The 25,101-nt window shown below is 37.8% G+C and overlaps 1 protein-coding gene across 1 annotated transcript in view; it reads right to left on the minus strand.

Annotated features, from left to right (window-relative positions):
- Positions 1-5,846: 5,846 nt before the first annotated feature.
- Positions 5,847-25,101, minus strand: part of LOC121872658 (T-complex protein 1 subunit gamma-like) — a 27,101-nt gene continuing 7,846 nt past the window's right edge. The window contains exons 3-10 of the mRNA XM_042375603.1: positions 22,673-22,849; positions 21,287-21,441; positions 20,882-21,068; positions 10,987-11,175; positions 9,680-9,943; positions 9,215-9,487; positions 8,363-8,557; positions 5,847-6,334 (exon numbers count right to left, since the gene is read on the minus strand). Coding sequence (XP_042231537.1) covers positions 6,224-6,334; positions 8,363-8,557; positions 9,215-9,487; positions 9,680-9,943; positions 10,987-11,175; positions 20,882-21,068; positions 21,287-21,441; positions 22,673-22,849 — 1,551 coding nt within the window. The 3' untranslated portion in view covers positions 5,847-6,223. The remainder of the gene's footprint in view (positions 6,335-8,362; positions 8,558-9,214; positions 9,488-9,679; positions 9,944-10,986; positions 11,176-20,881; positions 21,069-21,286; positions 21,442-22,672; positions 22,850-25,101) is intronic.

Raw genomic sequence — 25,101 nt, forward strand, 5'->3', positions numbered from 1 at the left:
AATGAAAACGTGTAACGATGTTTACCGAGTAAATACCTACATATCTACAGTATAATAACGAGTACAGACTTACCCCTCACCCATGGCTGAATCATGACACTTTAAATTTTCTGCCAATATTGCATGGTGACAGAACACAGGATACCAGTGTTCTGTTTGCCTCTGTCCAGGCCAAAACGATTGACGAATTTTAACGTCATACAGATGCGCTGTGACTTAGTTAAGCAGTTGGCATGTTTCATCTCGCAAAACACACGCACTCCACAAAAAGCTGAAATAATTCACAAGACCCAGCAACAACACGCAAATTAATGCTATAAATTTGAATCCTTTCTGTTTTGATAACCGCATTGAAATTCCCTAATTCAAACACCCAGGGTTGCAAGACAATAACCAACACCATTTTTTTATTGTCAGTGATATTCAAACACTTACCTAGTACCGGACACGGAAAGATGAACGTCCTTAATCCACAAATCACTAGGAAATCCAAAGTTATAACACACCAGTCACTAACACTTAACTAAGCACGTCCTCCTCTCTCACCGACCACAGGTAGACTGAGTTGAGAGTTCACTTTGACGACTCAGGTACATTATAGCTATTATATTCAGTAGCTTTTTAGATATTTTATTCATACGTCATGTGTATCTATTAGATGAACCAATTAGCAGTGTTATTATTAATGAACTGAAGTTATATGAAAAACAGTTGGTTATGGAGCAATTGGGAAAAGGGCTAGTTGGCAATGTGTTCTCGTCCCCAGCTGGGTTGAGGAGGCGAGTGATGGTTCTCGTCCCCAGCTAGTCTGGCCATGCCGCCGCCGTCTTTGCCTTAGGTCAAGTTACGCGGGTCATTTAGAAGGTCACGCATCATAAACAAACATTTAATTTTGAAGCTTAGCGGTGACTACGGACAGTATGAACAAGATAATGAAAATATGGTATTATTTTAGTTTCAGTCATCCGGGGAATCTTGGGAATTTAACCCCCACCAGAAAGGGGGTTCTAGGGCCCCGGGTTAGGTTAGGTTCCATTAGGTTGGTTAGGTTGGATATCGAAATACAGGGATAACCGAAACTAAAATTTTACCGAAAAGATTACTTGTCATACACAAATTATTAAAGACCGAAAAGCGAAGATTACTGTGAAGTCCAGTACTTGTAACACCTGATTGTAACTACCCCCAAAAATACAACCTAAGCCACAGTGAAAACAGGAATGAACTCAGGATAATCACTTAGTTTCTTAGATAGAACCATCGTCATTGCTCCGACACAATTTATTACTAAACTTATTATTTGGACAATCACTCAAAAAAGTCCTGTCGGGAACCACGATTCAGACTCGTGAACCCGAAGCAGTAGACACTGATACATTATTCTGTCCATAAATGTTTCGGATTCAAGAGTCTGAATCTCGGGGTTCATGGTTCGCGACAGGACATAATACAAAATAATACCATGACCGAGACCTTTAGTGTTCTTTACTTACTAACAAGTCGGTTACCGTAGAAACCACCATAAAAACAATCTATTGAGGAAACCAATAATATACACACAAGCCAAGGTCAGAGGGGTGTTGAACTACGTGATCACCAGCCTTATTTCACCTATTGGTTAAACACCTTGGCAGTTCAGGTTAGGTTAGTATAAAATGTGAGTGATCCGAACTACAAAACACATCGGCCATTGCAATACAGCGGGGCCTACCACTCTAGCAACTGGGATTCAACTGAGTGGTTATTGCAGCAGGAGGTCGCTGGTTTTTGCTTCCGTGTCTTGGTGGTGACTGGTAGAGGTAATGAAGGAGACTAACAATGATGGTCACACTCGTAGCTGTGGTTCCCAGTCGCCGAATAAGGTCATTTGAAGAGTCGTTGCTTCATTCTAAACGGCCGTCTCTTGTGTTCGTGTACTCGATATATAAAGTTCGTTATAGATTTACTAATGCATCAACTGTATCACACTTATAAGAATAAACAATAGATGACTGTAATTCCTTGGTCATCACGTACCAAATTTAATTACTGTAGATTGTTTTGTGGGTAAAATTGTTCTTCCTAGTACAGTATATGTAATTTGGAAATAGGTCATTGTCCTGTTTATTGAGGTAGTTGGTAGTTCAAACCCGGTCCCAGGGAGGGAGAAATAACATGCAAAATTGCCCTTGTAGCCCTGAAATATGGGTCCTTATAACAGGGGCCTGACAGTACAGATTACAGATTGCCCGCGAGGGGGCTAGTTTATTGGGCACCCCCTTACATCCTGTGCAAGGTGAAGCGTTTACAGCGCCCATCTGGGAAGCATGCTAAGTTCATGCTTGCCTTTATGACTCGTGCATTAAGGGCGTAAAAGCCTGAAGGGTCATAGGTTTTATCAGCAAGTTACATAAAGTGACGGAATGACGAGTGTGTGTGGGGGGGGAGGGGAAGTTCCCGGTACATTTCATCTGTTTATGGCAAAGCGTGGCAGGTCCCTAATAATGTCAAGTGCCAGGCCCATCACTAGGAGGAGGGATATCTGGTCAGGGAGGGTAGAGGTGTTGGTAACAGCTGGGGACCTGTAGGAGGAGGTCATAGGGCAAGTGAGGATGTAGTGAGAGGGTGTGAGAGTCGGGTTGACCACAAAGTTTACAAACAGTGTGGCCAGGCTCAGGGTTGCCAATGTACTCCCATAGGTACCTGTACCCTAGGTGCAGTCTCATGTACATAATCTGTTGAGATCGAGTCAGGGATGGATACTCTTTGTAGTGGCGGTTGTCGTCACCGGTTACAGCGTCATAGTGACATAGTGTGACGCTACCCGGTTGTTTCAGGTGTGTCCAATATTTGTCGAATGCTTCTCGTTGTGCGGCGTGTATGCCAGATTTGAGATGATTCAGAGATTGTGAGGGCGGCTTCAATATCTTCTTCTTGTGTCGCTTCTTTGGCAAGCCGATCAACAGTCACAGGCAGTTATTCCTATATGTGACGGGATCCCAAAAACTTGACACGGATGTCATCAGTTTGTTCTAGCCCGACGACGGCGGCTAGGGTGTGGCCCTGACAGTATTTATTCTAGTTCGCATGATTAAAGCATAAAAGTATCATTGAAAATAAAGAGTATAATTTATTGTCTTTCCTTTGTTTTTATAGTTGCCAGGATAGAGAAGGCTGCTCAAAAATTTATGGAAGTGAAAAGGGTAAGTTTCTTAATAGCTTTTCCACTAATTTGTTCTTATACTGTGACTTCCCTTTAAGTCAGAAAGTATCCACAGACACTCTTGAATAATTCTTTCTCAGATATGCCACTGTCTGAACCATTCCTCTTTCTCAATCAAGACTCAACCATATGCTGAAATATAAAAATTCTTAAAGCTGAACAAACAGTTGATGGAAGTCTGAGGAAATTGTAATAAGTTATTTGAAGAGTTAATTGCCACCCCCAGGGGTAACCTTAACAAATTAACATGGATACTGTATCTGAAAGTGACTGCTAAAGCATTATACTTTGGCCTTAAATAGCATGAACTTTATACTACTGACTGATTTTGTTATTAACCTTAAGGAAAATGAAAGGTTGTCCTCAGAGAATAAGTATTATGCCTCATTGAAAATAATTCACTGCAGAATTTAAAGGCTGGAATCCTATCTGCTTCTCCACAATTCAGTAACATAGAGCCAACCAGATAGCTTGTTGACTTATCCAAATCCAGTACTAAAACCTTCCTGTATTGTCCATAAGCATGTACTGTAATGAAAAAATTTTAGGCACTCACTTGGATGGTCAGAAATTCCTTTATTGCTTGTGTTTCACTTTTTTTTTACTGTAAATCTTGACAATAAAAACAAGTGTTCAGCCATGAACTTAAAGAAGCTATGTACTCATTACAGTCATTCTAAGTTTGAAAGCAATAGCTCGAACAGTTCAAACACCTGAGCATTAAGAAACATTATACATAAATCAGTGAAGGTAAGTATGGTTCCCAGTAAGGTGTAACTAGAGGTATCTTTACTTTCTATCATTGACAGTGACCCCAACCTTTAATGTACTGTCCTCATCAAGTACAGGTTGACAACCCTTTATCCGAAATTCCGAAAACCGAAAAGCTCTGAAAACCTTATTTTTTTTTTTGTGGAGCATTTTTTTTTGTTTTTTATTAGCCCACCCGGGCACAGGTCACTGACCCACATCGGGGCCTGGTGGGTGAAAATGTAATAGTAATAATAATGATAATACAGTAATAATAATTATTCATAAATAAATTTTTTTATAAAAAATACACAAAAATAAAATAAGAATTATAACAATAATAATAAAGAAATACAAGAATGAACACAAGATCAAAAGTGAGAAACACGACCTTGACCTATGAATTATTATTATAATTATTAATATATTTTAGCCCCCAGGCCCCAATGTTGAAAGTTGAAAGCTATGTACTAATCATAAGTCAGGAGTACAGGAGGATGAACAAAGTAGCATATTCAGTATTATGTTCATCCAGCCCTACTTTTCTTTACTTTCATTTCCACATCTTTATATATTTCTTATTCTCCACCTACTGTATTTAACCTTCACACAGAATCATTTCTGTTGCTTCCATTATGTTCCTTCCTCTCGTATCAAAAGTCAATGATTTACACACACACACAAGAATGTACTGATGCACAAATTGTATATATTATCCAGCCTCCTCTAACCCCTTCACTCTGGGCACACCACTTTTAATATTTGATTTGATTAACATCAGACGATTTTATGCAGCAGAAAGTAGACCCCATTCACAAGTGGCTAACAAAGATCTCTCACTCCAGACAATTCTCAAAGCACTCATTATTTACTTTCCTTCTACTACTGTCATTCATCATTCCATTCCAACTCTACCATTTTAAAGGCACCTAAAATACTATGCTCACAGTGACAAAGTAGTGCAGTACTTCTTACTTACCAAAACTGGGTTTTGATGAACATGACCCAGTATACAGTATCTAATTTGTTTTATACTATAGTATTAAAGCATTTTTCATCCTTTGTTGTAGTATAAATGAATTGTGGCAGTGGTATGAACTAAAACCAAACTAATTTGGAGATAAATTGGAATACTCTATTTCATTATTTTGTTTTCTCTCAAATATAGTGGCAGGCAGGCTCGACACGAACCAGACGATCCAAATTTCTGGTATAGTGAAGTATATAATAATGTGGTTTATTGCAATACCATTATGAGCTGGCTATCCTCTCCCATCTAAGCATACAAAGCTTTTACTGGTAAGATCCAGGTTGGCTGGATAGGTTTATCACACAAAAACGACTGTAGTACTGTATATTATAAATAGGTAGTGTATTTGTAAATATTGAACTAATATTTATCTCAAAATAAAAATTATATTTCAGTTCCTCTGAGCCCCTTTGGTTTAAGCACCAACACTATAACTCCACCACACTATCACTAACCACTTCCCCCTCATCATCCAAGAGTATACAGTAGCACTAATGCGCTCTCTATTCAAAGCCATTAGAAGTCACCTTCCTCTTATTTTTGGGGGCGGCTGGGGAAAAAAGTCAAGGTAACGAGAAATTGATGGACATACATCCACCTTTTATATACTAACAGTAAGTGCCCCACATATATCCTTCCCTTGTACCCAACACCTAATGGTGCAGGAGTCAATACATCACCTGGATATCTCAATAGTATGGTGATAAAGGTTAGTTCTTATATGGGAGCAATTGGTCAGTCTTGGTTGTTCTCATATGAGGTCAACTGCTATGTAAGAGTTTAGCTGCCGCCTGCACATTGAAGAGGTACGGTATTATGATTTAGTTGTTGATTATAAGAAGTGGTTCGAAATAAAACATAATGCAGTAACAAAAATGTATTTTTAAGTGATTCCTTAGGACAAGTTATTTCACTGATGTCATTAACATTCAAAATAGTGCAACTGGCATGTTATGCAGCATGTTATGCGACAGTAAAAGCTTTGTGAGAAATGGGCTTTTGTTCCTTGTATGCTAAAATTATTAATGTTATCAGAATTCACACAAGGAGCTAAGCAGTTAAGACTTCATTATATTGTACATCGTATTAGACTCATCTGTTCTGTAGAGCAATTAAATTACAGTATTAACTCTACCTGATTATGGGATGCCAACTGAAGGTTGAAAAAGTAAAAAATAATTAGACACAACCAAGGTTTCAGTGTTTGCAAATAAGCTGTTCTGAATTTAACCCCCAACGCTTCACTGGTCCATGGGCCCCATGTCTTGAGGTACTCCAGCACCTGCATTTTCCTCTTTGTTCTTCTTTGATCCTGAAACAATGTCATCTATCCTCAAGAGCAGCACAGCAGTCTGTAAAAAAAAAAATATATAAATCACTTATGACACACAGTGGTCCCTCGGTTAACGAGCACAATTCGTTCCAGAAGGTTGCTCGTTAACCGAAACCATTGTTTCAATGGGGTTTTGGATAATTGGTTCCAGCTCACCGAAAATTTCCTAAATTCAACAAAAAAGGTAGTAAAGTACACCTACTTTGAGGTGTGTATGTAGAAGGCTCCTGGATGATGATGATGATGATGTTGGGAATTAGAATGGGGGTGGAGGAGAAGAGAAGGCATTGGGGTGGAAGAGAAGTCACCCCATGGTGCCATTTCACCCATAAAATTCTAGTTTTCTTGGTGCAATTCAAGATAATTTTCATTAAATCAACACTGCACTGCATTATATATTGTCAATATGTAAAATAAATTTCAAATTGACCAATAATTTGCTTGGAAACACAGAAAAAAGCGTTAAGTTGAAGAGTCTCAAGCAAAATGTTACCTCCACTGAAAAGACACAGAGACTGACGCCTGTATGATGTGTTGACAGGCTGTTTGGCGCGCAAAAAACTAGCTTCCTATACTTCAATTATGTTCAATAATTGTTAAAATGACTAAAAATTTTACATAAAACTTTTAAAATGATTGAATAGTACAAACTTCTTGATACTTACTAAAATAGTAAGGAATTTAAGCCCTAGAACCGATTACTGTATTGGCGGACTAATACTACAGCTGGTGGACTGCCAAATGCAAGCGAAAACATGTGGAGGGGCGCTCGTTAAAAACTTGTTAATCAAGGGATTGCTCGTTAATCGAAGTTAAGAATCTTATGGAAGGTAATTCGTTAACCGAGGGATCACTGTACAGTATACAGTGACCCCTCGGTTAACGAACTCAATCCGTTCCAGAAGGTCGTTCGTTAACTGAAAAGTTCGTTAACCGAAACCATTGTTTCAATGGGTTTTTGGGTAATTGGTTCCAGCTCACCGAAAATTTCCTAAATTCAACAAAAATGGTAGAAAAGTTCACTTACTTTGAGGTGTGTATGTAGAAGGCTCCTGGATGATGATGATGATGATGGGAATAAGAATGGGGGTGGAGGAGAAGGAAGAAGAGAAGGCATTGGGGTGGAAGAGAAGTCACCCCATGGCACCATTTCACCCATAAAATTTTAGTTCTCTTGGTGTATTTCAAGATTATTTTCTTTAAATCAACACTGCACTGCATTATATATTGTCAATATGTAAAATATATTTCAAAATGACCAATAATTTGCTTGGAAACACAGAAAAAAAGCGTTTAGTTGAAGAGTCTCAAGCAAGATGTTACCTCCACTGAAAACAGAGAGAGACTAACACCTGTCTGGTGTGTTAACAGGCTGGATGGCACGCCAGAAACTAGTTTCTTTACCATCAATTATGTTCAGTAATTGTCAAAATGACTAAAAAAAGTTAATATTAAACTTTTAAAATTATTGAATAGTATAAACTTCTTGATATTTACTAAAATAGTAAGGAATTTAAGCCCTAAAACCGATTACTGTATTGGCGGACTGATACTAAAGCTGGTTGCCCAGCCAGTGCAAGCGAAAACATGTTGAGGTCGGTTCGTAAGAAATTCGTTAACCGAATTTTTGTTCGTTAACCGAATTGAAGATCCTTATGGAAGGCAGTTCGTTAACCGAAATTTCGTTAATCGAGGCGTTCGTTAAACGAGGGGTCACTGTACTGTATAAGTGTTAAATGCCAAAAGGTAATTCAGGGAATATCACCTGTTATTGATTGTATTAAATGTCCCAGTGAAGGATCAAAGTTTATGAAAAGTGGCAGAATTGGACATAATTGTCCATAGTAATTTGAATGTCTGAGATTATACAAACTATAATTGAAAAGATATTAAAAATAATAAAAACTCCCCAACAGACAATACAGTAAGTCAATGTTGATCTACAAGACAAATAAAATAAGGTGTAAGTTTTTATATAGTGCTTATTATTACCCTCCATAGAGCTGGTGCATTAAAATATTGGTTCAAATTTATACCCCTAACTCACTTCTACAGCTGTTTTAAAGACTTGTAATTTAACTGCAAGAGGCTCCCAGATCTTGAGTTTCTTCATGTCAGTCAGTTCTCCAGTTTCTCCATTAACACCCCACGATGTTTCACCATTCACATGTTTGGCTCGCAAAGCTGTCAGTAATCTGATAATATTGGCTCCACAGTTCTGAGATAATGTGCGTGGAATTACCTGTGGAATGAAATCAAAGTTACAGAATGAATAAAAGTAAAAAATAAAAGTTTTTCAGGTACTTCAATACCTGTACTTTAATTTTGGTATCTACACTAACGCAGTCCTCAAACAAATCATATGTTAAAGAATTTCCTAAAAGCATTCTTACACAATCATTACAGTATTTCAGTTTAAATTTCCTAAACATTACTCAGCTGCTACTCTGTTTATTTTGAAAGATAAAATACCTAAGATCACTGTTGACTGTCAACCAAATACAAATGTAATTATTTGAATTCTGTTGCACAAAATAAAGTCTCCAACAAATGCTATGATTAAAATGGATATTTAAAATTGCATTTAAATTGTTTTCCCTTTGTATCTTCAACTTTTCTTCCCTCAATTTCATATTAGACCATTTCTCAGAGTTCATACACCCTTCCCTTCACTTACACCATAATATTTTTTTTTCTGTAAATCTATTTGATTTTGTTTAAAGTATCAGCTTCATACAAAACTAAAGTATATCTTCATACATTTCTTGACTATATAATTCAAGCTTGTGAAAATTTATTATGTCTAAAACACAGATACCAATGAAAAACTTTGTAACATTCAGTCAAGTTAATATCATATTGTACTGTATATACATAACTGAATTTACATTATAATTACCTCCAGAGCTTGGGCAAGAGCTGTGTATGGCCACTGCTTGACTCCAGTTACAGATTTGGCCTTCTCCTGTAGAATCTGTGAAAGAGCCATTTCTACTGCTCCTCCACCATAAACCAAGTATGGTTCGATAACAAGGTTTCGCGCTACACCAAGAGCATCGTGCAAGTTTCGCTCAACCTCATTAAGGATGTCTTTACTGGGACCGCGGAGAAGGATGGTACAAGCCTTTGGATCCTTGCATTCTGTGATGAATGTGAAATATTCATCACCAATCTGTTGACAGAAGTTCAAAAGGTTAGTAAATAAGAATGAAAGGCTCCAAAACCATTTAGATATCTAGCCTCAGTGTGGTTAAGCAAAGGATATAATTATACATTTCGTTATAAACAAGTACTGCAGCAACATGAAAAAGAAACCCGTATATGACACACAAACTCCCAAATTTTTAAGAGTCTGGTAACTCACCTTTTTTATTTCAAATAATCCTGATCCAGTTCCCACATCCTCCTCTTTCAATTCCTCAGTACGATTAGCAATGGTAGCTCCACAAGCACGTGCAATTCTGTTATTGTCTGACTTCTTAACACGTCTGATGCATGTGATACCAGCCTTAATAAGGTAATGCTGTGCCAAGTCTGACACACCCTTCTCAGTAATAATAACATCTGGACGTAGAGCAATGAGGTCTACACACATGGACTTGACATGTTCTTCTTCTATTTCCAACATCTGAAAGGAATTCCAAGTTTATACTATACAGTAGTATATTTCTGAGGTCTAAACCTTGTTGTAGTTATAGACCTCATTTATCTGACATATGTCAGTTAATCCCAGATATATCACATGGAGGTTATGCTGATAGTGTCTGTGCTCTGTATATGCCAAGTGTGAAGGGTTAGGAGATGAGTTGTAAAGTGTTGGGAAACAATGCAAAGTATACAGCATAGACTTCAGCAAATTGCATACTGTAATGGTATTGACTTAGCAGAGGGTGGGGACCAAAATGCTGTCAGACACGATGTACAGTCTAATCATTTAATTTCTCCTGGGAAAGTGGTTTCTGAAATGTGGATATGTGAAGAGGGGTGTTCCATGTAGTCTTTTGTTAGTATTTGGAATCAGGAGGTTGCAAAGTAGTTGGGAATGTACTGTTTTGTTAGGATGTTTTTTAATGTGCGAGAGTATTTTGGGGAGTGACTCATTTTTTGTCTTAAGGATGGGGGTAGTTGAACATAAAGAATAAGGGAAAATTCACCAATGCAGCAAATTCTCAGTCCCATCAGTTTGTGATTTCAGAGGTCATGTTGTACAAATAACACTACTGGTACTTTCTTAAGTTAACTATAATGCAATAACTTTTCAATGGCACAATCAAGGACAAAAGGAGGACCAAATACCGTAGATTAAATAATACTGTTTAATGAATGGCAAATAAATTACCTTTAAACCTTCATCACTAATGTGTAGGTAGACCAAAGGGTTATGCAGGGCAACGTAGAAAGCAAAAGGAAAGGGCTAAAAAAAAAAGAAATACTTTAGGACATACCTCACCTGCAGTGATTCCTTAAACTTCCAAATTGAATAAAATAAATTCACATTCAATTCAGGCCCAACTGCTTGCTCATGTAGTTAAAAAAATGTAGTGTGCTGTATCCACACTACCACCCATGACGATCCAAAGGCACATCAAACCTAATTTCACCTTGCACCACTCAATGGAGGTGGAGGAAACACCGAGGTCAAAAAAAATTTACACCTAAAGAAAACCATACCTTGGTGAAATCAGTCTCTGCACTAAGTTCCACATTAGTTTGAGATTCTCCTTTCTTGTACTCAAGAGGGCAGTCAAGAAGAATAATACGAGGGTTTTCAATGCGCCGTTTCATTTTCTGGTGTGTGACATCTTTGTTCACCATAATACCATTCAGCACTTGGCAATCTTCAATGGCACCACCAGGGATCTGTGAAACAATTTAAACAAGTGAAGTCATGTGACATGAGTGAGTCTGAGAGAAATACCAAATAAAAATAGTTGGCAAATTACTGGAGCTTCACTGAAAAGAAACAAATTACATATAAAACCTGGAACCTTTGATATTTGATTTGAGAAATATTACTTTAAAATTGATTTTGCATAAACTTAAAAAAAAGTGTCTACTGGCCAAATGAATCTGTTCTACTCATTAAAGGCAGAAATATCCTCTGCTGTGCCAAGGAAAAGTCCACTGGACCATAACTTAGGACAGTGTTGTAAGAAAGTTAATTATTCAACCAATATTTGAGGTACAGTAGGATCAGGATATATCACGACTTTATATAAAGATTTTTTTATATCGCAGCTACCAAAATTATCGACATTTTCCTAAATATAGCTATAATTTTTTTTATTTTGCGAGGGAAATCGGGCAGGAAATATATCAAAAGTACCGCCATGGCAAACAAATGCGTTATTTGCTCACCAGAGGCGCCACCGTGGTTGCTCAATCACGCAGTCACGCTCGCCCGCTCAGTCTTTGTGAGTGAGTGACAAGAAAGCAGCCGACTCTGCTGCAGGTGAGTGTAAATGGGATGCAAGTGACGTGAAAAATGAAGTGAGGAAAATGGAAAGCTTAATGGAAAAGATTTAATACTGTAACTAATATTTTTGTGTTCATTTATGTAGATGTGGGATTGTCAAGTGAGGGTGACATTGTGGCATCTACTGCCGAGTTTGGTGTTCCCAGGATGGTGCGTCAGCTGCCGAGTCTGGTGTTCCCGAGTCTGTTCCTTGATATTGATATTGACATTGAAATAGCCTGTTGTTCCCAAGTCTAGTGATCATTGGTATTTTAGTTAGGGTAGTAAGAAAATGAACTCGTTCAGTCAAGTTTAGTAACTTTTTTGGCCTCCAGAACCTAACCCTATTTTCCCCATTGATTAATTAGTATACAGGTATAGCGAACGTCGTTGGACCCTATCTCGCGATATATCCCAACCCTACTGTACAGTATAAAATTACCAAGTACAAATAAACCAGAATTAGTTTGAATTATAATATTTATAACCCTTGACCCCCCCCCCCCAAACCACGAGTTCTTACATTCCCTTTCTGTGATGGTAGTAGACATGATGTACAAGAGGGACTTGTGATGGACTGCAGATTGAAGATAAGTTTCAATGGTTAGAAGAATACAATGAGCTGGCTAACAAGAATACTTAGGAGTTTTTGGTATAAACGGTAATGATGAGAGAATCCATGGATTGTATTCAGTCACAGGTTTGTCTAATGCGGAAATTTCTTTTCTGCAACAAAATATTCACATGTACAGTCTACCCCACAAAATATCATTAGATTTTCTGTCGTTACAATTTGAAACGCTAGATGAAATGCTTTGATATGATCCCCAGTGCAACATCTTACAGCCTGCTCGGCATATCAGCAACAGCGAAAGACTGCGATAGGAATGGGGGAGGGGGTTGTCCTTGCAAGGCATACTAGATACTGTATTTCAATATACACTAACAAGAAATTCATCAAGATATATTTATGTATGTCTTGTGTTGGGTAGAAGCAAGGCATATGTAAACAAGCCAATGACTGATGATTACAACAACACTGAAATATACATTATATGGATGAGTCTCAGAACATCATAACTGAAAGAGACCTCTAAACGGACATTTCACCATTATGTCGTTGTACTAACGGAGTTCCATTCATACCGAGTTTCACAATATGCTTACTCATGTATTTCACGAGGTCTGATTTATGAAGAGTAACTTCGCAAACAGTTCTGTACTTGATAATTGGTTGAACAACTACAGCAATACAGTATAGTCTGGTTTTACGCGGAAGGCCATTTATGTGGCAACTGTCAGCCTCTGTTGTGGATAGAGAGAGAGGTGAGGACCAATAATCTGCCCTCTGCCTCGGAACCAACCCCCATCCCCGTGTGCCCAGCCATCTCTTCTATTAACGTAAGTGTTAAAAAACCCTAATATTATTGATATTTCTCTTATACTGTATATTAATTGTGTGTGCTACCAAACAGGGTGGTACTACCGCCTGGGAAGATATTGGAAGCATAATGTGTTGTCTAATGGTAGACCCTGCTGCCATATGGCATCACGAAAATTGTGACCAAGTCCCAGGTTGCTGATCTGTCTTTCTGCCTCATTTACACACAATTGTAGGGTCTCAATTGTTTCTCTTACATGACAACACAACATACATATAGCTTTTCTCACTATTGATTTTTTTTCATTCTTGTATTTCTTTGTATTTATTATTATTATCATCATCAGTGTTGTTATTATCCTTAATGTTTTATTTTACTTTTCATTAAAAATTTTTATTTACTATGAATTATTTTTATTATTTAATTTTCGCCCCCCAGGCCCCGATGTGGGTTAGTGACCTGTGCCCGGGTGAGCTAATCCCCGTAAAAAAGAAAATAAAAAAGTACAGTATTGTGTCGGCGATAGCCAAAAAACGGTGAATCTGGCGGTCAGGCCAGTCTCTATTTCAATTAATCCCATAGGTCCTGTTATTTTATTTACTCATTTCGCTTTATACTCGTACCTCCATGGGTTTAATTATCCGCGTAAAACCAGACTATACTGTACACCAGGGGTGGCCAACCTGTCGATCGCGATCGACTGGTAAATCGCAAGATCTTCTCTCGTCAATCGCATGGCAAAGTTAAACTTAATGATTCATCCTTCTTAAGCTGCCATACAAAAAACCTCTTCTAATTTCACTCATAATCATTGGGATATTATATGTGTTTAGATTTCTTCTGGGAATAGATTATCATTATGGACACATCAGAGCGATACATACAAAAAAAAACTTCGACTGTGCCATGCTGTGTGTGGCGGAACCTAATAGGAGTGTTGGCGTTCATAAGGGCCAGTGCTGGCTGGTTCCTGGTGAGGAAACTGATCAGCAAGTTGTGATCAGTTGTAGGCTAAAACTAGGCAGGTATTTGCTTTTATAAGTTTACAAATACACGTTAAACCTTGTATTAATGAATTTGGTAATGAAAAAGTCTACTCGATATTGAGGAGTCTTGTAAAAAGTAAAGAGAGAGAGAATCATATTTAGCAACCTTGCCCAGCGAGCCTACACACTTGTCACCAACAATGCAGTGATTTTCAGTCATCTGCAATACTTGGAAGTGTGAGGTGCTGCCTCTTGTTATGGAAAAGCCTTGGGTGATTACAAGAATTACTGGCTTTTTAGCTTAGCGAGAGTTCTCGCCGCAACTCTAGAGTAGACAGAAGTGTACACACTAGCCGATGACAATTGCTTATAAAAATAAAAGTTAAGAACGTTACGCTGTTACGTTAGTAATTCTCATATTCATGTAGAAAAAGTCATGGAAAAAAGTAATTCTCATATTCACGTACGACTTAATCTTTTCCAAATATAGGTTATTGGCCATCAACTGGACCAAAAATGAGTTCTGGACCAAGTACTAAAAATACCCAAATTTACCATTTTCACAATGAATGGGAAAAAGACTATTTTTTACCATGAATAATTTGAAGTGTCTGTGCTTGATCTGCCATGCGTCTCCAGCTCTAGCTAAGAAACAAAATCCTGAAAGACGTTTCAAAAGTTTTCACAAGAAGTATGATAATGATTTCCCACCCAAAAGTGAGCTATGAAAGAGGAAAGTTCATGAACTGAAATCACAGCTTACTGCACAACAAACTCTTTTTACAGAAGTGAGCTCAAAATCAAGGGTAGCAACCATTGCATCATCCGGGGTGAGTCGAGTACTTACAAAGCATGAAAAACACAAACACTTCAAGATGGAGAAATGTTCAAAGGCCTTTTTAGAAGCAGCATATTTGTTGATTGAAAATTTCAAAAATAAGTCTGTAATACTGTTTTCTATTAAGGATGTTCAGTTATCAAGAAACACTGTCATGAGGCGCTGTGAATTCATGGCTGAGGATTTGGGTGAACAACTAAATAAAGACATACGTGGGTGTTGTTAGGTTCTGAATAATAAGTTCTATATACAGGAGAGAACACAAACACCTGTATAGTTTTGTAGGTTCGGTTTACTGGATAAGAGTATGTACACAGAGGGGGGGGTAGCACTCCTCAGCTAGGCTCCTGGTCAACTGCTATAGACGACGTATGGCAAGTGATACATTAGCAGCTTCCATACGTCGCCAGGCACATTAATTAAGCATGTGGGATATGGTACTAACATTGCCACACGCTGCTAGCTAGGCTGAATAAATAATACATAAATGGAGCACATACATAATATACATACATAATATATAATCCAGCATACATAATATACATACAGGTGTGTGTTCTTTTCATTACAATTTGATGAGTCTACTGATGTGGTCGATACATCACAATTATGTATCCTCATGAGAATGGTGTTTAAAGACATGAGTACCAAAGAGGAACTGCTGAAAATTCTACCATTAAAAGGAAAAACTCGGGATGAAGACTTATTTCAGTCTTTCAGTGATTTTCTTAATAGTACACAGTTGCCAGTAAGTAAGCTCGTATCTAAAAATACTGATGGGGCACCTGCATTGGCTGACCGAATCAGTGGGTTCATTGCCCTGTGCAGGAGTGATGATAGGTTTCCTAACTTCTTTTTTGGCCTCAAAAGATTGGCCTTTTGATCACAACGAAGCGTGGCTGTAAGATTTAGCTTTTTTTTGTTGACATGACTACAATGCTGAATAAACTAAACTTAAATCTGCAAGGGAAAGATAAAACTATAGTTGACATGATTAACCCTGTGGCTGCTTTCAAGCAGAAACTAAAACTAGTGTCTTCGCAGCTGCATCAACATCAACTACGAAACTTCAGAAATATGATGTCTGAACTAGAGAACCAAGGAAAAGACTGTGACCAGTTTGACAGTGCTCGATATATTGAACAGGTACAAAACCTTGCCTCATATTTTGACAGACGGTTTCAAGATATAGCAACAACAGAACCTGTTGCAACATTTATGTGTTTTCCATTTGGTAAAATCACAAATGTTGAAGATATTGCATCTAGAATGGCATCGGTATTTAACATGGCCATATCTGAAGTCAAAAATGAGCTTCTGAAGCTTAAAAATGATATTCAGATCAAATCCAAGGCAACAGGAGGAAGTTTCTGGAACCTTCTCAGTGAAGAAAAATATCCCAATGTCAGAAAATGTGCCATGTACCTCACAGCATTTTTTGGATCAACCTACCTTTGTGAATCAACATTTTCACACATGAAACACATCAAATCCAAACACTGATCAACAATGTCAGCTGAACACCTGGATGCTTGCTTGAGGCTTGCAGTCACCGCCTACAGTCCTAATTACACAAAGCTGGCAGACAACATGCAGTGCTAACCATCTCATTAGTAAAGTAAGTTTATGATTTTGTCATGTTAACAATATATCATTACAATTATTGAAAAATATTATTTGTTTACTCTCTCTCTCTCTCTCTTCTCTCTACGAATCTGCGTATTTTATGGCAATAGGTGAATATTAGGCTGGTAGATCGCATCAGGGTAACTGTGGAAAAAGTATATCACAAAAAGGTTGGCCACCCCTTCTGTACACAATAATGTATATTGGTCTCCATGGGATCAGCCATGTTAATGATGTAAATTCATTGGTTTAACACAGAAATAAGGTTTGAAATCAAGGGACTTGCAGGCAACAGAACCCCCCCCCCCCAATCCATTTATAATAAGACATTTGTGGTTGTAAGTTTCAGTGTGACACCAATTGTTTTATGGCACCTAACCCATCTATGCTGTGGGTTATCTCACTTCAGTTTGCCGTGCTGTCTCAGCACCCTCAATGCGAAGGGCATTGATAGCACCTCTCACATCTTGCGATGTCTCCCCAATAATTCCTCGCTCTATTTGATGCAAGATCCCGTTGATGACTGGCATGGCACTGATGTCCATTTACGACATCCACTCTGTGTCATGCAGTACAGCATGTGATCTGAAGCCTCGGAGGATTCACATACTGCAGTTCGAAAACGTATACAGGTACTCCTCAACTTATGTCCTACTCAACATACGACCACCCGGACATATGACCATCGCAGCCGTACAAATTTTTTTTCAAACTCCGTACGTATTTTCTAGTACCGAAACGTTTCCGTCCCGTACGACAGCGTGGCGTGGGCTGGGCCGTCTCGTGGTGTACAGCGTCCACACCGTAGCGCGCTCAGTTGGTGTTTGGCCGTCGTTGTTGTCGGTAGTGATCGCGCTGTGTAATGAAAATATTTTCGTTTCTAATTCCCTTTAAAATGACTGGCAAGCATAAGAGTGAGAGTTCTGGTGGTGCTCAGAAGAAAATGAGACAGTCAATAACTTTTGAGATGAAAATGAAAATAATAATGCAATATGAAAATGGAAAAACGGTAGCAACCATTTCACGCGACCTAGGCTTCTCACTCGACGATATCAACAATTCTGAAGGACAAGGAACGAATTTGTGAGGTAGTGAAAGGATGAGCACCTATAAAGGGAACAATAATAACGAAAAAAAGACAAGGTCCTATTTATGAGATGGAACAATTACTTATGGTGTGGATGGAAGATCAGCGACAAAAGTGTGTACCCTTAAGCCTTCTAACCATACAGGCTAAGGCAAGAAGCCTTTTCGAAAGCCTAAAAGAGCAGGCAGGAGATGAGTGTGACCAAAACTTCACAGCAAGTCATGGTTGGTTTCAAAGATTTAAGAACCGTTACAGTTTGCACAGTGTAAAGGGGAGTGGAGAGGCAGCAAGTGCTGATGTGGGTGCTGCCGAAGCTTTTAAGGAGGAGCTAGATCTTGTCACCGTGGAGGGAAATTATTTGCCCGAGCAAATATTTAATGTGGATGAAACTGACTTATTCTGGAAGCGCATGCCAGAACGGACATGCATCCACAAAGAGGAGAAAACCATGCTGGGATTCAAGGCATTCAAGGACCGAATCACACTTCTGTTGGGGGGGAATGTAGCTGGTTTCAAGGTAAAACCCTTCATGATATACCACTCAGAGAACCCAAGGGCATTTAAAAATGTCAGCATGCACACACTACCAGTGTTTTATCGCAGTAATAAGAAAGCATGAATGACCCTAGCACTGTCTGAGGATTGGTTCCCGAGTTGTTTCATTCCACCAGCCAAGGAGTATTGTCTGCGACATGGGGTTGCATTCAAGATTTTATTAATTTTAGATAATGCTCCGGGGCACCCACCACACCTGGATGACCTGCACCCTGATGTTAAGGTAGTCTACATTCCACCTAACACTACCTCTATCATCCAACCCATGGATCAAGGTGCTATTGCTGCTTTTAAACGTATTATTTACATACGACCTTCGCTCAGGCTGTTGCTGCTACTGAAGGTGAGAAAACGCTCGAGAGTTTTGGAAGGACTACAACATTTTGAAATGTATAAAGAACATAGCTGCAGCATGGGATGAGGTTACAGGTCAGTGCATGAATGGAATATGGAAGAAGGTCCTGAAAAGATATGTGAACAGTTTCAAAGGATTTAATGTAGATGAAGCAATTTCTGAGATTAGTAACAAGATAGTGGAGTTGGGTAAACAGCTGGAGTTAGAAATTGATAATGAAGATGTTGAGCAGTTGATTGAAAGTGTAGCAGAGGAGCTGAGTAACGAGGATCTTATTGAACTGGATGCACAGAAAATTGCAGAGGAAGAAGAGAGACAAAATGTAGAAGAACCTGCACCCTCCAAAAAGTTTTCAGTGAAACAAATGGCAGAGGCATTTGCTACTATTAATAAGGGGATGCAAATGTTTGACGAAATGGAACAGAATGTTGAGCGTTTTGCAAAAGTTGACAGAATGATCCAAGATGCACTTGCTTGCTACAGGGAGATTTACAATGAAAAGAAAAGGCAAACTGTGCAGTCTAAATTGGACATATATTTTAAGAAGTCCCCCACTGCTGTCTCCTCACGTCCCAGCACTGCTGCCTCTTCACTCCCCAAAGATGATCCAATACCTTCAACAAGCAAGTATGTTAGCCTGTCTGAAGAAAGCAAAATTGATGACCCACCCAGCCCTGTCTCCTCTTCTGCTTCATCCAATTAATGTAGTCTCCATGTTTAATAAAAAAAATTATTGAGGCCCCTTGTGCATTCAGCTGACTGCATTAAAGGTAAGTGCACAGTAACACTTTATTCATTTTGTATTTTTTATTTTCTATGTATTATTTTCGCATTTTCGACTTATGACCCGGTCATTGGTCCCTAACCCCGTCGTAAGTCGGGGACTGACTGTATACTCAATACTCATTCAAGCTCAAAAGGTCGCAGATGTAGAACTACCAACCAATCAGAAACAGGTTGAGTAATATTACTTGGAAACCCTAGAATCACATCGACCCAATGGTTAACAATACTTTTTTGGGGGGATTGTACAATTGGCATAGGTTTCACAAGACTACGGGGAGGTGACAGGTCTATTGTACACATGAAAAACATGATAATTATACAGGATACTAAATAATGAGAAGTCTGAGTGGAAATATTTTGTCAGCTAGTGACATGAAGCCTGATTGACTGAGAATATGAATTTAGAAAATGTGCAACAGAAAACCCGAAGAGTTTGATAAAGTGCACAGCAGTACTGAACATCCAAATGGAAATTGGAAGAACCTGTGCCTGATGTTAAAATAAAGACAAATGAGGGGAGTGAGGTTTATTGTGCAGTATAATCTAAAGAATGCAATGGCAGAGGCAGCAGCAATTTTTAAGATAATTTTCAAATATGCAGTCAAGAAAGATTGGGGGGAAAGCCAGTCCGTTAATGCCAAAAGTCTGTTATATGTGGACCCAGAATAATAACCGAATAGGTCTGTTATATACCAACATAGTCCGAAGTGACCACGTGGGTAACTTTCCACCACTACAGCGCATTTTTCCCCAGCTGAGAAAAGATGCCCCGCCCCCTCCTCAAGAGTTACAGCTGATTGGCTGTTGCAAACCTGTCCGATTTTGTCCTGAGTAATGATGTATTTCTAAATGGGTTTATTCATAATTGTTGGGATGACCGTTTCTGATGAGAAAGATATTTTGCAAAATTAAATAAAGATACATACCTTCATTATTTCAAACATAAGCACGTAGGAAGTTTATCAGAAGTATTATACGTGAATTAACTGATAAACTCTGGTAGCAAATTCACGCTTTCGGAGGATGCATTTAATATATACAGTACTTATTTTTAGCCACAATAAGGCATACTAAGACAAATTACATATCAATAATAGTACATTACGCAAAAACAACATTTTAAAAGATCAGAATCACATTGAAATATTACACGACCAATAGCAGAGGCGAGAAAAATATGAAATAGTTCGCAGTTATATTCCCGGCTAACGGAGATATCACTGTATTGTATATGAACCTAGTCTAAATGGATGTGTCCGATAAAGTCGAGGTCCGTTAAAGACCGTGACAGTTATATTGGGGTTTACTGAACTATACTGTCTTTTGAGAAATGTTTATGCATAAAAGTTAGATGGTACACTAGAGAACTTAATACTAGAAAGGACATGATCAAAAGGCACTTGGAAGAATATTATATATGAACAGTTGAGTTGGTATATTCCCAGCCACTTTTGTTGACAAGAAGTTATATAACAAAAGTGGATGAATCAACTCACCTTCTCAATCCTTGCCCACTTTTTTATGTCAATTTCTTTACGACCATCATCCTCTGTGGTGACGGTCTTGACAGCACTTAGGGCAATTACACATGCCAAGTCTGCATACTGACCCATAAACTTGGTACCAACACAGGACTTAATAACTTCAACCATCTGCTCCTCACTGTTAAGATCGACTGGTACACTGGAAGTTGCAAGAAAATAAAAAATAAATAAATAAAAATAACCAGTATCCTTAAAAAAAGGTTGAAAAGGGCCAAGATAAAATTGTCCTTAGCATGCCTAAACATACTGTAGTTCACCTTTATACATGTGGGATATGGGTGTTTTTAAAACCTTGTCATTCCCATTCTAATGAGACTTCAAACCAAGGGCCAGCTGCCAATATGACATGTTTCTTACCAGAGTTGATCTTTAAGTATAGCGATGGCATCATCAAGAGCTTGTCTGTATGCCTGGATGATGACCACAGGATGCATCCTATGTTCTAGGAATTGTTCTGCTACTGCTAGCATCTCCCCAGCAAGGATCACCACACTTGTAGTGCCATCTCCTACCTGTAAAAAAACAAAACCTTTGACTCGCTTTCTAAATAAAGCCGATTACTTAAGTTTATTTCAGAATAACTAAATGCAGTTATTAATACGAACTGGACCCCTTTCTAATTGATTATATCATCATTGTGGTTTCATTACAGTACCAGTATATGCATCACCAAAAGTATTATTATGGGAACACCTCTGTGATACTTTTGTGAGCAAGAAGCCTTGTTATTCAATGACAAACCTTAGTTTGATCATAGAAAATTTGCTAGCTTCCCTACTGACATGTTTGTTCTGAGGCCATTATTAAACTGGCAGCAAGGCCCTTACAAGTAGAGGAAAATAACAATGACTATAGATACCATGTCATGATTTTACTGAATATGATATAGCCATCCAAAGATTATCTATGAATTGGTCATGTATAAGAATTTGCACAAATTTGCCTTAAATATAGACAAATAAAAGAAAACAACATATTGATTACAGACTCACTAAACCTGCAGACACATTAACAAGAATAAGGCTTCTGAGATTAAGGGCTTTTGGATGGTCTCACTGAGAAGGTTGACTCAAGTACAGTACATAATAATACAGTCCTCAGCCACTGTAAAAGTAAATCCTGTCCTGCATTTGGTAAAATAAATTACTAAATAAATAAAATCTTATACAGTACAGTATATTAAACGCTGGATAATCTACCAATAACAGAGACTGAAATGTTCTAATACAGTACAGTCCTGTACTGCAAAATCAATGTTCAGTAAAATCTGGCTAGTTATCAACCTACCAACACAACTTAGAAATTATACTGTATAAATAAAAAAGTTATACATCTCCATGTTAAAATAATTACTCGGGATCGGTCTAACGGAAGTTGCCAGCTTCCTGGAGGCTGTTGGGTTCATGTGGAACAGAACAAGGACAATGTAAAAAGAAAAACATTGTTAAACAGAAATATGGTGTGATGCACAATGCAAAGATTGATTTAACAAAAACTGAATTTTTATAGGAAATATGGAGGATGGTTGAATGAGTTTATTGTTTGTACAGTATAAGGGTTGATGTGTACATGTGAATGAATGATGTTCTAAGCAAAGGGGGGGGGGGGAGTGTATCAAGGCTGTGCAGTATTACCTTTCCAATGTCTTCATCCACGAGAAGAAATTGGTTACTGAACAAAGTTTTCATAAACTCTCAAATTATGTAAACAACAGAAAAACAAAAATAAAAGTACAGTACAAACCTCTTCATCCTGAGTGCGGGCAATTTCAATCATGTGTTTGGCTGCAGGGTGTTGAACAGTAATTTCTCGCAAGATAGCATTTCCGTCATTAGTCATGACAATGCCACCCATAGGATCCATCAGCATCTTTAACATTGATCGAGGCCCGAGGCACGTGCGAATAACATCAGCTATCATCTGAAAAGAGAATACCTTTTTACCTGTTCAAGCATTACCTCCTCTATGTCAAATGCCATATTCACAATATTTTTCGTTTTTCAAACTCTGCATCAAATCTTGTGATCCATGTAAATGCATACAAGGACAGAGTCAAGTTCAGATGAACGAAAATCCGACAAAACAGAAAAGAAGTCATTCTAGACATAGACCATTTATTTAACACAGAATGTAATTTGCTGAGACATAAAGGTACAAAGGGAATAACTTATTTCATATAAAAGAAGTAATGTTGTTTGCCTTCCAATTAAGACAATTCAGGTATCAAAAGTATAAAAAATCAATTACGAAAATACTGTACTTGAAAGCATTAAGTGTCCCCAGAAAATAACACTATGTTTACTCCTGTAAACATACTACAGTATTACTGATTAGAGACCAAGTGCAAACCTAAGCAAAGGACCATCCTGGAATAAGCACCTGACAGCTTTGTTGGTTATCCTTGGTCAAGTTTTCTTACTGTTTACTTCTGTCATTTACTTGTACTGTCTAGGCACACAAGAAACTGTATACTCCCATGGCCTACATGCACAGAATACCTAGGGAGTCTATATTCATGCTGAACTGTACAAGTTCTTGCATTTCCTTCATCCTAAAGGCTTACCAACATTGAAGAAATCTCTCTTTTTAGTATAGGGGTTATACCTCCACAAATACATATTTTCCATGGAAACAAAGTCATATTCGGTTGTAACAGGAAAAAATAAATAAGAAAAACCCATTTTAGTAATAAATTTTCAGTTATGGTATTCTGTATAATGAATCTTTACCCATCACTTGTCTTGTCAGCAACATTCTATTGTGGATGCAAGTTGTTAATAATCATAGATAGTAATGCCAAATCATAGATGGATTGTAGCATTGCTGGAGTGTCTTAAACAAATACTGTAGTCTTGTTCCCCTAATTGAACTTGCTTAGTCATCTAACAACTACTGATACAGTGTAAGTCCAACTAAGCAGTGGGACACTTTAACCTGCACCTGGTCTCTCCCTACAAATTTACCACTTTACATTTAAGAACATAAGAATGGAGGAAACTGCAGCGGAACTATTGGCCCATTCTGGGCAGTCCTGTTTACACCCACCCCTATCGCTCATATATCTGTCCAACCTATATTTGAAGCTATCCTGCATATTCGAGTTAATAATGATGTTTGGTAACTTGTTCCACTCATCCACTACTCTATTCCCAAAACCAATGTTTACCTATTTTGCACCTAAATCTAAATTTGTTTAATTTAAAAACATTACTACGAGTTCGCGCCATAAATAATAGTTGGATAGTTTGAGTACCTTCGTCATATCACCTCATGTTGCAATGAGCCTATCATGGTAGATGCTGTACAAATACAGCTCCTCCCCGACATACAACGGGGTTAGGGACCCTAATCCAGATCGTAAGTCGAAATGGTCTTAAGTCAAAAATGCGTAAATAATACATAGAAAATCTAAAATGGGTGTCTCTTTTTCTTCTCAGCACCACAAAACTCTCACTTTTAAACTTGCCAGCCATTTTAAAGTGAATTACAAATGAAAATTTTGTCTGTGTACTGAAGTTGGGACTTGAAAATACGTACTATGAGAAAATTTTGGTACGACCGAGGCAGGTCGTAAGTGTGGGTGGTCATAAGTCGAGTAGGTCATAAGTCGGGGAGGAGCTGTATTCAATTATGTCTTCATATACCAATTAGTGTCTATTTGAATTAATGTAGGTAATCAAACATTAATAAACAGTAGGTGATATTTTTGAAAGGAAGAAGTCAAGGATCCTTAGCTTTATGTCTACGTAGACTTTTGTGCAACAATGGTGGCAGACGGGTGTTTATTATTTCCTTAAAAAATTATAAAACATAAATCCTGTACAAACATTGTAATTCTGGCATATGCTTTGCAGTTTACTTGTGGCAAGGAAGATGCAGAATAATAATAATAATAACTCGCCTTACCATTCCATACCTAGGAAAGTCCCATTGCTATAAAAAGCTTACCTTATTTAACCTGTGGCAAAGGAAGAAGTAAGTTTATATGTATGTATGTATGTATGTATATATATATATATATATATATATATATATATATATATATATATATATATATATATATATATATATATATATATATATATATACACACACACATATATATATATATATATATATATATATATATATATATATATATATATATATATATATATATATATATATATATA

Source organism: Homarus americanus, unplaced genomic scaffold (genome assembly GCF_018991925.1).
Source record: "Homarus americanus isolate GMGI-L3 unplaced genomic scaffold, GMGI_Hamer_2.0 scaffold39155, whole genome shotgun sequence".
NCBI lineage: Eukaryota > Metazoa > Arthropoda > Malacostraca > Decapoda > Nephropidae > Homarus > Homarus americanus.